General features: G+C 43.8%; 1 protein-coding gene across 1 annotated transcript in view; it reads right to left on the bottom strand.

The window, feature by feature from the left end:
• LOC126149995 (protein yellow-like) overlaps positions 1 to 14,736 on the bottom strand; it is a 180,919-nt gene that overhangs the window by 65,037 nt on the left and 101,146 nt on the right. Inside the window, exon 3 of the mRNA XM_049915845.1 lies at positions 448 to 690. Within this exon, the coding sequence (XP_049771802.1) occupies positions 448 to 690 (243 nt within the window). The remainder of the gene's footprint in view (positions 1 to 447; positions 691 to 14,736) is intronic.

Genomic DNA, 14,736 nt, shown 5'->3' with positions numbered 1-14,736 from the left:
CGAACATTCGACCGTAGCAGCTGCGCGGTTCCGGACTGAAGCGCCTAGAACCGCTCGGCCACAGTGGCCGACTTTTTTCATTCAAATTACATTAATTTTGAAGATAAAATCTTCTCGGGTTGACAGCCGAGTCGATGTGTCGTTCTCCAGCAACTTTTCAGCCGCAGATGGCAAGTAAGAAAGTTGCTGAAAAGTTTCTGGAGAACAACACATTGACTCGACTGTCAACCCGAAAAAGTTTTTCATCGTGATTCGCCGAGAAAGCCTGCATTCTCATACATTAATTTTATGAGTAGACGGTACATTAATTTTATGAGTAGACGGAGAGGTGAAACGTTAAAAGCTCCAGAGAGAAAGATTAGTTCTGGTAAGTAGTGCTCGACGTGTATGGAAGAGCGGCATTCAGAGCATCGGTTCCAGACTGGTGCTGCTGCTGTGCGCACTCACCTGGTCAGAGGGGATGACGTGTCGCATAATGAGCTGGTCGGTGCGCAGGTCGAAGAGGAAGATCTGCGGGGCGCACTGCTGGCGGATCTTGTCGATGGCGTTGGTGACGCCCGAGTCGAGCACCCAGAGGCGGCCGCACGGGTCGGCGTGCATGCGGTACACCGACGTCAGGCCCGCGCAGTCTTCGCGGCCGTGCCAGTCCCAGCTGGGGTACGGCCGAAGCGCCGGCGACTGCGAGCCCGCCTGCAAAAAACCCACTCTCCTCAGGACTGGCCGCTCTATCCAAGTTATTCTGACCACTTGCGTGTGCCAGGGAGGCCTTGGTGGTCTATCAGGGAGGGCACTAGGCTCTACCGCTGGTGGTCCTGGATTAAATCCAGGATTCTAGTCCCTCAAAGATGGACCCAGGTCCTCTCAGCACGCTAGCAAATTCAGGACTCAGGTACTTTCCCGGGGATACAAGGTGTTCGAGTGCCGTGGCAAACCAAAGTCTGAATTCCACCAGCAGACAGGCCAGAAGCCCATTCATGGGTTGAGCTCCATGGTCTTTACCTTTGACTTAATTTTAGAGAAAATACCAGCTGTCTCAGGTATCAACTAGAAACATATACATACATACATACATACATACATACATATACATATATATATATATATATATATATATATATATATATATATATATGTGTGTGTGTGTGTGTGTGTATGTATGTATGTATGTATGTATGTATGTATGTATATGCATTTGTATATATATTTTTATGCATTGATGTCGATGTATAATTGGTTTGTTTTGTAAATATTATTTGTATTTTTACGCTGGGTCTGGCCTAGGGAAAACTATGCTATCGAACGATTACGTCGATAGGTCGTGTGGAGAACCAAAGTGTTTAGGATCTTTGGTAGTGTTAACTCTGCCGCATGGAGGGCGGGCAGAGCGGAGTGAGTCTGGCTGGGGTAGGGCGGTGGAGCAGGTGTGTTGTGTGAGGCTCCCGCGAGTTGCCACGCTTTCGGGGTTTGGCAGCATGTAATTGCGCTCGACTTGCTATGATAGTTTCTGGGGGAAGGATTAGCTGGTGCACATCAAGAGCCCGTTTCGCCTGGTGACAGTGTCGAGAAGAAGGCGCGCCAACATCCAGCTCCTGCAACAGCCACGGCCGACAATGAGTGACTGTCGCCACCTCCTCGATCGACGGCTTCAAACCTTCAATCAACCAACAAGGAAGACTGGAAGCACGTAAAGTTTTAGAACTGTATGGCAGACCCCAGCTTTTCAAACTGTTTCAAAATTACAGCAACGTAGCATGAACTGTTGTTGCTCATTGTCCCGATTGCATTACCAAGCAGGGTCCCTTCCTTTTCCGGAATGAACCCGAGTGTCGTTGAAATCCAGACGCCAGCATTAAAGTAATATCATTCCATTTCACTGCTTTAATTTCAAAGTTCAGTTAAGGTATTCAAAGCTGGCTAAAATATTTAGATTACACAAGCACAAATTAAGAGTGCGAGTTTTGTTACCGTATTTTAGCTTACCTGTGACTGCAGCTCAGCTTGGTACGTACTAAATGTTACTATTGTTAATTGTTCAGAATCATTTAATTCAAGTTCAAAGTTAAATCTCTTATTTCTAAATTGCGTAGATTCAAGTAGCTTTTGAAATGATTGTTGAGGTAGCCCAAGACTAACCGTATTTTACTGAAATTCGATGTGCTTCAGAAACAAAGCTCACTATTCATTTCAGTCACTAAATTAACTTTCAATTTTCCGGTTTTATTAATTCTTTTGCTAAATTAAGTCAGAGTGTAGCGAAATTTATTACTTCTAACAAACAAACAGTTTTCACACAGCACGTGTCAACCTTCAGTTGCCACTCTTTTAGTGCTAAATATATGTGCATTAATCTTTCATTTTCAGTTATTATACACTCCTGGAAATCGAAATAAGAACACCGTGAATTCATTGTCCCAGGAAGGGGAAACTTTATTGACACATTCCTGGGGTCACATACATCACATGATCACACTGACAGAACCACAGGCACATAGACACAGGCAACAGAGCATGCACAATGTCGGCACTAGTACAGTGTATTTCCACCTGGCGCCTCAGTTGGACCAGCGTTCGTGCTGGACGTGCAGACCGCGTGAGACGACGCTTCATCCAGTCCCAAACATGCTCAATGGGGGACAGATCCGGAGATCTTGCTGGCCAGGGTAGCTGACTTACACCTTCTAGAGCACGTTGGGTGGCACGGGATACATGCGGACGTGCATTGTCCTGTTGGAACAGCAAGTTCCCTTGCCGGTCTAGGAATGGTAGAACGATGGGTTCGATGACGGTTTGGATGTACCGTGCACTATTCAGTGTCCCCTCGACGATCACCAGTGGTATACGGCCAGTGTAGGAGATCGCTCCCCACACCATGATGCCGGGTGTTGGCCCTGTGTGCCTCGGTCGTATGCAGTCCTGATTGTGGCGCTCACCTGCACGGCGCCAAACACGCATACGACCATCATTGGCACCAAGGCAGAAGCGACTGTCATCGCTGAAGACGACACGTCTCCATTCGTCCCTCCATTCACGCCTGTCGCGACACCACTGGAGGCGGGCTGCACGATGTTGGGGCGTGAGCGGAAGACGGCCTAACGGTGTGCGGGACCGTAGCCCAGCTTCATGGAGACGATTGCGAATGGTCCTCGCCGATACCCCAGGAGCAACAGTGTCCCTAATTTGCTGGGAAGTGGCGGTGCGGTCCCCTACGGCACTGCGTAGGATCCTACGGTCTTGGCGTGCATCCGTGCGTCGCTGCGGTCCGGTCCCAGGTCGACGGGCACGTGCACCTTCCGCCGACCACTGGCGACAACATCGATGTACTGTGGAGACCTCACGCCCCACGTGTTGAGCAATTCGGCGGTACGTCCACCCGGCCTCCCGCATGCCCACTATACGCCCTCGCTCAAAGTCCGTCAACTGCACATACGGTTCACGTCCACGCTGTCGCGGCATGCTACCAGTGTTAAAGACTGCGATGGAGCTCCGTATGCCAGGGCAAACTGGCTGACACTGACGGCGGCGGTGCACAAATGCTGCGCAGCTAGCGCCATTCGACGGCCAACACCGCGGTTCCTGGTCTGTTCGCTGTGCCGTTCGTGTGATCATTGCTTGTACAGCCCTCTCGCAGTGTCCGGAGCAAGTATGGTGGGTCTGACACACCGGTGTCAATGTGTTCTTTTTTCCATTTCCAGGAGTGTAGTAGTTGTCCATGGGACTTGCGACCGTAATTTTCCCCAAATCTCAAATATCTAATTAACGCCAATTAATTGTTAACGTAACGACCACACATTTACTTTCTTTATTAATTTTACCCTTTTCTCGAAATTAATTTCCACCAATTTCATTTGCACTTTTCCTTTCATTTAGATGTAACCCTTTCCTCCCTCTTTACCGACAAATTAACTTCGGTGACGATTGCTTTTCTCAAATTTCCATTAGGTGCACGCGGTTTACTTTTTCACTGTCATTGAGGTCGATAAGTGAGGTGTAGGTTACAACTTGATTCCGAACTTCTAGGCGTGTGGGGATTGTGTATTATGTATTGAAGCGGAGACGTAGAAACGACGGAGAGACTTCGTCCGGCCGTAGCCCTCAGTGGTTGACAACCCCACAACGGGCTACGGCAGTCCACCCACCCCACGGCCACCCCACACCCAAGCCCGGGTTATTGTGCGGTTCGGCCCCCAGTGGACCCCCAGGGAACGTCTCGTAGCAGACGAGTGTTATCCCAAATATTTGTGTGGTAGACTGATTATTCTGTACGCTTACGTGGAGAGAGTGTTTGCGCAGCAATCGCCGACATAGTGTAACTGAGGCGGAATAGTGGGAACCAGCCCGCATTCGCCGAGGCAGATGGAAAACCGCCTTCAAAACCATCCACAGTCTGGCCGGCACACCAGACCTCAACACTGATCCGCCGGGCGGATTCGTGCCGGGGACCGGCACGCCTTTCTCGCTCGGGAAGCAGTGCCTTAGACCGCGCGGCTAACCGAGCGGGCTCGTGTGAGGATACTTTCAACCATGTGGAAATGCACATTATCATGTTGGAAGAGCCATCGCTTCCCAGAGGAAACTGTCTTGAGCACAGGTGAATGAAATTATCTCTGAGTAAGAATTCGCAGCCTAATAGCCCGAGAGTTCCTTTCAGATTGAAAAACAATCAAATAAAATATTTCAAAACTTTACCATGACCAAAGTGCTAACATCCCTCTCTCGCTTTTGTATGCGTCACGTAAGATGCAACAGTCCTTTTGTTTCGTGAATGGTTAGACATATCGGAAAGCGGTTACAGAAAATTTTAGAGCGTCGAGGGGCACGTTTTTTTTTGTTTTTTTTTTTTTAATGGAACCGTATACTTTTTATAACTACATTCGATAGCTCTTGAGAGGATAATTACAGTGATACGGCGTTTGCTAATGTTGACGTTGCGACCTGTTGCATAAACGGCGTCGGCATTAGCGGTGCAAACACTGCCAAGTGGAGCTCTCTTGCTACGCTGTGTCAGAACATCAGCACCTTTGTCTGTTTGCGTGTCTGCATTGCAGGCCGCTCATTTCTGTTTTAACATTCGTTATGTGCACAGAGCATAACTTAATCATAGCTAACACTTGGTTCAAGAATCACGAAAGAAAGTTTTATACATGGAAGAAAGCTGGAGATACTAAAAGGTTTCAGATAGATTATCAAATGGTAAGACAGACATTAAGGAACCAGGTGTTAAATTGTAAGACATTTACAGGGGCAGTGTGGACTCTGACCACAATCTATTTGTTATGAACTGCAGATTAAAAATGAAGAAACTGCAAAAAGGTGGGAATTTAAGGAGATGTGACCTGGATAAACTGACTAAACCAGAGGTTGTACAGAGTTTCAGGGAGAGCATAAGGGAACAATTGACAGGAGAGGGGGAAAGAAATACAGTAGAAGAAGAATGGGTAGCTTCGACGGATGAAAAAGTGAAGGCAGCAGAGGATCAAGTAGGTAAAAAGACGAGGGCTAGTAGAAATCCTTGGGTTACAGAAGAGATATTGAATTTAATTGATGAAAGGAGAAAATACAAAAATGCATGGGTAAAATACAGGGAGCGAAAGGTTATTTACAATTTGTCTAGAAACAAGATGGCAGTTATAAGAGTCTAGGGGCACGAAAGGGAAGCAGTGGTTGGGAAGGGAGTTAGACAGGTTTGTAGCCTCTACTCGATGCTATTCAATCTGTATATTGAGCAAGCAGAAAAGGAAACAAAAGAAAAATTCGGAATGAATGGACAGTGTCTTGAAAGTTGGGTATGAGATGAACACCAACAAAAGCAAAAAGAGGATAATGGAATGTAGTCGAATTAAGTCGGGTGATGCTGAGGGAATTAGATCAGGAAATGAGACACTTAAAGTAGTAAAGGAGTTTTGCTATTTGGGGAGCAAAATAACTGATGATGGTCGAAGTAGATAGGATATAAAATGTAGATTGCCAATGGCAAGGAATGCGTTTCTGAAGAAGAGAAATTTGTTAACATCGAGTATAGATTTAAGTGTCAGGAAGTCGTTTCTGAAAGTATTTGTATGGAGTGTAGCCATGTATGGAAGTGAAACATGGACGGTAAATAGTTTGGACAAGAAGAGTATGGAAGCTTTCAAAATGTGGTGCTACAGAAGAATGCTGAAGATTAGATGGGTAGATCACATAACTAATGAGGAGGTATTGAACAGAATTGGGAAGAAGAGGAGTTTGTGGCAAAACTTGACAAGAAGAAGGGACCGGTTGGTAGGACATGTTCTGAGGCATCAATTTAGCATTGGAGGGCAGCGTGGAGGGTAAAAATCGTAGAGGGAGACCAAGAGATGAATACACTAAGCAGATTCATAAAGATGTAGGGTGCAGTAGGTACTGGGAGATGAAGAAGCTTGCACAGGATAGAGTAGCATTGAGAGCTGCATCAAACCCGTCTCAGAACTGAAGACCACAACATGTGCAGACATATACTTCAATGAGGATAAGTTGCATAATTATACCAGTTTATGATGTATGTAAAAGAAATGCCTTAAAAATAGTACAGCGGTATAGGGCTATCTATTGGGTTCGCCATTGTCCGACACGCCAAGCAGTTGCACGAATTATTAAGGCGGTAGTGCGGACAGGCTGTTCGACGTCAAAAAGAGAAACAGAAAGAAGACTGCGACTGACAGAAAACACGAAGAGGCTGTTCTGGCTACCACGCTAATGAATCCGCACAGTGGTACGAGACGTATAGCCAAGTAATGTGGAATGAGGCAGACGAGTGTCATTCGCATCCTGCATCGACAGAATTTCCATCCCTATCACCTGTAACTACGTCACGCACTCGGCCATCGTGATTTCGAACGCCGTACAGAATTTTGTCGGACTGCACTTCAGCAACTGAGAGATGACACTACGTTTTTCCAGCGTCTGCTCTTTACCGATTAAGCAACGTTATTAACCACGCCAATATAAATTTGCCTAGAATTCACTACTGGGCAGCCGAAAATCCACAACGGCTTCGTGAGCTGCAACGTCAACGGCCGTGGAGCGTAAACGTCTGGTGCGGCATCATATGTAATTATAATGGTTCAAATGGCTCTGAGCACTATGGGACTTAACATCTGTGGTCATCAGTCCCCTAGAACTTAGAACTACTTAAACCTAACTAACCTAAGGACATCACACACATCCATGCCCGAGGCAGGATTCGAACCTGCGACCGTAGCAGTATGAAATTATATTTTGGACCTTACTTCATCTCAGGCGTTCTAAATGGACATTCGCACTCACACTTTCTGACGAACATTCTGCTGGTTCTTCTAGAAGAAGTACCACTGGGTATTCGACAGTGTATGTGACTGTAATACGACGGTTGTCCAGCTGACTCGTCCCGTGTTGCAACGTAAATACTGAATGAGAACTTTCCTGACTGAATGAGAACTTTTCTGATTGAATGAGAACGTTCCTGGACGTTGGATAGAACGAAATTCGATTTTCAAATGGCCTGCGAGTCTCCCGATTTGAGTCATCTTGATTTCTTTCTTTGGGGAGCACGACGAAGCCCAAAGTACGCCAGACGATATGTACTGTCGAATCGCCAGTGCATGTTCTATCGTATTATCCACTGTAATTACATCTATTCATCGTTCTTTCTAACGGCGGTTGCGAATGTGCCTTTCAGTCCATGTGAAACGTCCCCTTAGAAAAATTATACATATGAAACGTCCACTTAGAACAATTATACAAGCCTGTGCTTAACCTGACACACAATATTATTTAGCGCAACGCAATCTGACTTTCAATAACCCCTACAAAACAATGGCCCTGACTAACTTTAACCTATACCTTTTACAAATCACTTACCTCACAAAAATCTTCGCTACTCAAGCTACTGCAAAACAGCGAGCGCCACTACTGCCAGCTAAATAAAAGATTCAAACTACTGAAGGTACTAACTACTGATAGGGATAGTTAGCAAATGAAAGATATTAATAGAGAACAAACAATGTATTTACCTTAATATTCATAATTGACATTCAGTCTTACAGATTATCAAAACTCCGCCATCTCTCTCCCCACATCCACCACTGCTGGCGGCTCACCTCCAACTGCGCAACGCAATCTGCTGTTCACATCCAGCTGCCCCTCTACAATGGCAGACAACAATGCAAACTAGCCACAGAGTGCACACAGCACAGCCAGTGATTTTCATACAGAGCGCTACGTGGCATTACCCATATAAAAATCTAAACAGCCTACTTACATAGCCCCCATGCTCCCCACAAAAAATTTTACAAAATATTTTTGGGCAGTGGCCAATAATGATTTGATAAAATTTTTCATAATTACACTAACAAAGATATCCAATGCACACACTTATTAATACAATGTTGGTCAACAGCTAAAATTTTCTCACAGTCCATAAAGACAGTCCTGATCATTCATCACAGTAAAACTGCCGTTTCTTTTATCAAAGTCTGTGCAGTAAAAGACAATGCACACGGAAGTAGTGGATTTCCATGCAGTCTTGAAGAAGTAGTGTTGTCCTTCCAACAGAAGTGCTGACTCTTGACATGCTGACAGGTAATGGGCCACAACAGAGCAAACCCACAGCAGAGTCATTCGAAGTTCTGACGAATATTGGTAGGTAGGTCATCACAGAGCAGACCCACTGCAGTCCTGGTAGAGAGTATTGGTATTGGCGGGCCACCAGAGGTGCAGACCCACTGTAGTCCTTGTAGAGATTGTGGTATTGGTGGGCCTCCAGAGATGCAGACCCACTGTAGTCCTTGTAGAGAGTATTGGTGGGCCACCAGAGGTGTAGACCCACTGTAGTCCTTGTAGAGATGGCCAGCAGCCATCTGTTGCGACTGTGCAGGTGCACAATCACCATTGAAGAGTCTTGCAGAGAAGATAGCAAGTCCATAAACCACCACTTGTGCACTCACAAAGTTTGTGGAATTGTCCTTAGAACCAGCAATGCTGTTATCCAGTCCCTTGCGGAATTAGTAACACACGTGCAAACACTAACAGTCCCTACTTCTCACATATCGTCCATATACTATGACCAACAGAAATGTGTGCAGTGAAATGAATGCTTACAAGTTAATAACATGATGAACTGGTATGAAACGTCCCCTTAGAAAAATTATACATATGAAACGTCCACTTAGAACAATTATACAAGCCTGTGCTTAACCTGACACACAATATTATTTAGCGCAACGCAATCTGACTTTCAATAACCCCTACAAAACAATGGCCCTGACTAACTTTAACCTATACCTTTTACAAATCACTTACCTCACAAAAATCTTCGCTACTCAAGCTACTGCAAAACAGCGAGCGCCACTACTGCCAGCTAAATAAAAGATTCAAACTACTGAAGGTAGTAACTACTGATAGGGATAGTTAGCAAATGAAAGATATTAATAGAGAACAAACAATGTATTTACCTTAATATTCATAATTGACATTCAGTCTTACAGATTATCAAAACTCCGCCATCTCTCTCCCCACATCCACCACTGCTGGCGGCTCACCTCCAACTGCGCAACGCAATCTGCTGTTCACATCCAGCTGCCCCTCTACAATGGCAGACAACAATGCAAACTAGCCACAGACTGCACACAGCACAGCCAGTGATTTTCATACAGAGCGCTACGTGGCATTACCCATATAAAAATCTAAACAGCCTACTTACACATGGTCTACAGCTTGAACACATGCTTAACTAAAAAGTTACTTTTTTGGCAGACAAAATTTATATTGCGTGATTTGTGTGGTTACCAAATTAATGTTAGTAAATTATTTGCTTAATTTACGAGCGTACGAATTTGCATTGCAGTGTCAATAAGTCGACAGTGTGTATTACACGTAGCTGGTAAGACTGTCATTACGCGCCTAGGTTCAACATAAAATGTCATTTCCTTAAGAATAATATTTATTTTGCTATGTTCAGGGATCACCAACGTATTTTTGATAAAATATTTGGTTCAACGAATGTATCCCATGTGATATGATGAAAGGGTCCTGTAGCCACCTTTCATTAGTCCGGCAGCCCATTTTCATTACCATTTCTCTTTCTTTCCCTTGTTTCTCTTTTCTCTTTACTCTCATAGTGGCGTGATTGAATGAATGTGGTTGTGTGTCACGTTGCTAGACGGTGGCGTAGTCTGCTGCAGAAAGTCTGCGATAGTCGTACAGACTCAGCAGCAGTTGTACAGAATAGCCAACTCGCGTAGTGGTCAAGTAGGCAAAGAGGTTTTCGTTACTTGTGAGAAATTCATCGCAGTAGCGAAAACGTCTTTGCCTACTTGACCACTACGCGAGTTGGCTATTCTGTACAACTGCTGCTGAATCTGTACGACCATCGCAGACTTTCTGCAGCAGACTACGCCACCGTCTAGCAACGTGACACACAACCACATTCATTCAATCACGCCACTATGAGAGTAAAGAGAAAAGAGAAACAAGGGAAAGAAAGAGAAATGGTAATGAAAATGGGCTACCGGACTAATGAAAGGTGGCTACAGGACACTTTCAATAACTTGGAGCGTTGTAGGTAGAGACAGTTGTCCGACAGCATGTATTTTACCTCTAAGGACGCAGCCACGTACAGGAAAACATAGGTCAAATCTTCCTTCTAACATTTAGATATTTAATACAGTAGTTGCTTTTTGCAGCGTATAAGGCTTCTTTATCTTTGAAGAATAAGCAGTTGATTTATGTGTTTCAACTCACATAAATCTGAGAGAATACACAAATGTGAAATAGTTTCTCTAATTCCTTTGTGATACGCTAGATTCTAGACTATGTCGTATTTCTATATACAACATTCGTAAGTGAACCTGCATCTAGGTCATAAGTTGGTCCAGGGGGAAATAAAGCTTTATTCGCGTATCACAGGTCCACCTTACGGTATACAACTACGCAACCCTCAAGAGCTATCGAATGCAGCTATAAAAAATATACGACTTGATTTAAGAAAAACATATTTGCTTCAATATTTTCGTTAATACCAACGCTAAAAACATCAACAAAACAAATAAATACGTGCTCCTCGACGCTATAACATTTGCCGAAAACCGCGTTTCGATGATAATGCGTTCATTATGGTGCTCGTAGTAGTTCATTTGCATTCATATTTTCTTATTCATTTCTAGGCCTACTGCTGCATTACCCCTATTTGATTTTGCGTTGACAATCCTGTAGTCACCTAATCAGAAATCCTTTTCCTCCTACCGCCATACTTCTCTAATTCTCAATATATCTAACTTCAACCTATCAATTTCTCTTTTCAAGTTCTTTCTGATTAAGATATATAACATTCCACACTTAGACCAGGAGAAGCTGTTTTTTTTCTTGGTGAGAACATCTTTGTGAGCGGAGGACTATTTTAGTTCCAGAATGTATTACGCACGCAAGAAGATGCTATCATCATTAAGCCATGTAGTACAGCTGCATGCGCTTGTGAAAAGTAACAGCTGTAGCGTCTCCATGTTTTCAGCCATTCACATTCAAAAGTAGCAGGGTCATGTTGTTATATGTCATAAGACCAGATTAGCCAGTCATCCATACTGTTGCCCCTGCAACCACTGAAAGCAGCGGTTTGTCTGGGTCCTGCACGGACACCCGTCAAATGATGTTGGTCCTACAGTACTACTATCTAAATCATTGATGTATGCAAGCCACCACCAAAATACAGCTATGTTGATGATTTGTGTGTGACGGTATTTTTTAGTACATACGAGGGATGGAACTTAAATAGGGGCAACTATTTATTCACAACCGATACAAAAGAGTTACATGTTTGCACCTGTTACTGCCCTTCAAAGTAGTCACCAGCGTTGTGTGGAACCCGTTGAGAGCGGTGTGGAAGGCGTAGTATACCGTTATCAGAGCCTGTTGTGTTGATGGTGATTCTCGTGTACAACTGTGACGGTGTTATCTCAACGCATTACGTTCCTCCACGGCAGACCGTCAACGCACAGTATTACTGTTCGTTTTTGGAGCATCACCTGCGACCAGCTTTGCGAAAGAAGCGGCGACACTTTCTGCGCAACCCACCCATCATTTTGCACGACAATGCGCGGGCGCATACAGCGCAAGCTGTGGCTGCCTTGTTCGGTCGATAGGACTGGGAAGTACTGCACCATCCACCATACTCCCCGGACTTAAGTCCCTGTGACTTTGATTTGATTCCGAAGATGAACGAACCACTTCGTGACATTCTCTTCAGATCTGTTCCAGAGATTCGACAGGCAGTAGACCGCTCCATTCGCACCACCAACAGAACAGGCTCTGATAACGGTATACTACGCCTTCCACATCGCTGGCAACGGGTTCTACACGACGCTGGTGACTGCTTTGAAAGACAGTAACAGGTACAAACATGTAACTCTTTTTTATCGGTTGTGAATAAATAGTTGCCACTATTTAAGTTCCAACCCTCGTATAAATGCGGTGATAGAGTAGTTTGTTGAATTTCAAATCAGTACTTGCTATAATTGTGTGCACTGGAAACGGAGCTGAAATGAGGTACTTCATTAATTGCGAGGTATTGAGTTTCCAGTCAAGCTAGTGGTCAATTTCGAGTTGAAAAGATGGAGCCATGTCTACTTCTCGCATTTCGTTTTTTGAATACCTTATCCCAGAAGCTCAGTTGTTCTTTGTGAAAGATGAAAGTAAATTTAGTGAAACTTGTCAAAATTTAATCATAACCTATTTGCCTTGTACGAGCTATAGTTATTTCATTGGCCAATCTTTCATTTACAGCACTGCTGCTGTTTTCTTTTCATATGTTTTTATCGTTCGGAAAAGGCCGTTCTTTGCATCTTCCGTCAGTTCAAGATGAAAACCTTGAATGTTTCATGGAAGTAGCAAAGGACGCACGATGGAACTATGTAGCACAGCGAGTCTTACTGTTTTAAATTTGAATTGTTAAAAAAACTGACACTCGACGTATTATATAAGCTACTGTTTCGTGTATAACTCAGTAGATTAGATTAGAGTAGTATTTGTTCCATAGATGATGAATACGACACTTCGTAATGATGTGGAACGTGTCAGGTTGATAAAAGGTGTCTATACAAGATATTACATTACACGAAATATTAGACGACACTTAATGTTTTTTGGTGGGGATTGGGGAAATTACCCACTTACTACATCAAAAAATTCATCTAATGAGTAGAAGGAGTTGCCATTAAGAAATTCTTTTAATTTCCTTTTAAATGCTATATAGCTATGCAGATTTACTGTATGGTTAAATGATGATGGCGGCCTCTTGGGTCAAATATTCCGGAGGTAAAATAGTCCCCCATTCGGATCTCCGGGCGGGGCTACTCAAGAGGATGTCGTTATCAGCAGAAAGAAAACTGGCGTGCTACGGATCGGAGCGTGGAATGTCAGATCCCTTAATCTGGCAGGTAGGTTGGAAAATTTAAAAAGGGAAATGGATAGGTTAAAGTTAGATATAGTGGGAATTAGTGAAGTTCGGTGGCAGGAGGAACAAGACTTCTGGTCAGGTGACTACAGGGTTATAAACACAAAATCAAATATGGGTAATGCAGGAGTAGGTTTAATAATGAATAGGAAAATAGGAATGCGGGTAAGCTACTGCATACAGCACAGCGAACGCATTGTTGTGGCCAAGATAGATACGAAGCCCACACATACTACAGTAGTACAAGTTTATATGCCAACTAGCTCTGCAGGTGACGAAGGAATTGAAGAAATGTATGATGAAATAAAAGAAATTATTCAGATAGTGTAGGGAGACGAAAATTTAATAGTCATGGGTGACTGGAATTCGAGTGTAGGAAAAGAGAGAGAAGGAAACGTAGTAGGTGAATATGGATTGGGGGTAAGAAATGAAAGAGGAAACCGTCTGGTAGAATTTTGCACAGAGCACAACATAATCATAGCTAACACGTGGTTTAAGAATCATAAAAGAAGGTTGTATACATGGAAGAACCCTGGAGATACTGACAGGTTTCAGATATATTATATAATGGTAAGACAGAGATTTAGGAACCAGGTTTTAAATTGTAAGACATTTCCAGGGGCAGATGTGGACTCTGACCACAATCTATTGGTTATGACCTGTAGATTAAAACTGAAGAAACTGCAAAAAGGTGGGAATTTAAGGAGATGGGACCTGGATAAACTGAAAGAACCAGAGGTTGTACAGAGTTTCAGGGAGAGCATAAGGGAACAATTGACAGGAATGGGGGAAAGAAATACAGTAGAAGAAGAATGGGTAGCTTTGAGGGATGAAGTAGTGAAGGCAGCAGAGGATCAAGTAGGTAAAAAGACGAGGGCTAGTAGAAATCCTTGGGTAACAGAAGAAATATTGAATTTAATTGATGAAAGGAGAAAATATAAAAATGCAGTAAATGAAGCAGGCAAAAAGGAATACAAACGTCTCAAAAATGAGATCGACAGGAAGTGCAAAATGGCTAAGCAGGGATGGCTAAAGGACAAATGTTAGGATGTAGAGGCTTATCTAACTAGGGGTAAGATAGATACTGCCTACAGGAAAATTAAAGAGACCTTTGGAGATAAGAGAACCACTTGTATGAACATCAAGAGCTCAGATGGAAAACCAGTTCTAAGCAAAGAAGGGAAGGCAGAAAGGTGGAAGGAGTATATGGAGGGTCTATACAAGGGCGATGTACTTGAGGACAATATTATGGAAATGGGAGAGGATGTAGATGAAGATGAAATGGGAGATATGAT

This window comes from Schistocerca cancellata, chromosome 2 (assembly GCF_023864275.1).
Source record: "Schistocerca cancellata isolate TAMUIC-IGC-003103 chromosome 2, iqSchCanc2.1, whole genome shotgun sequence".
Taxonomy (NCBI): Eukaryota; Metazoa; Arthropoda; class Insecta; order Orthoptera; family Acrididae; genus Schistocerca; species Schistocerca cancellata.
This window is presented reverse-complemented; position numbering and strand designations above follow the sequence as displayed.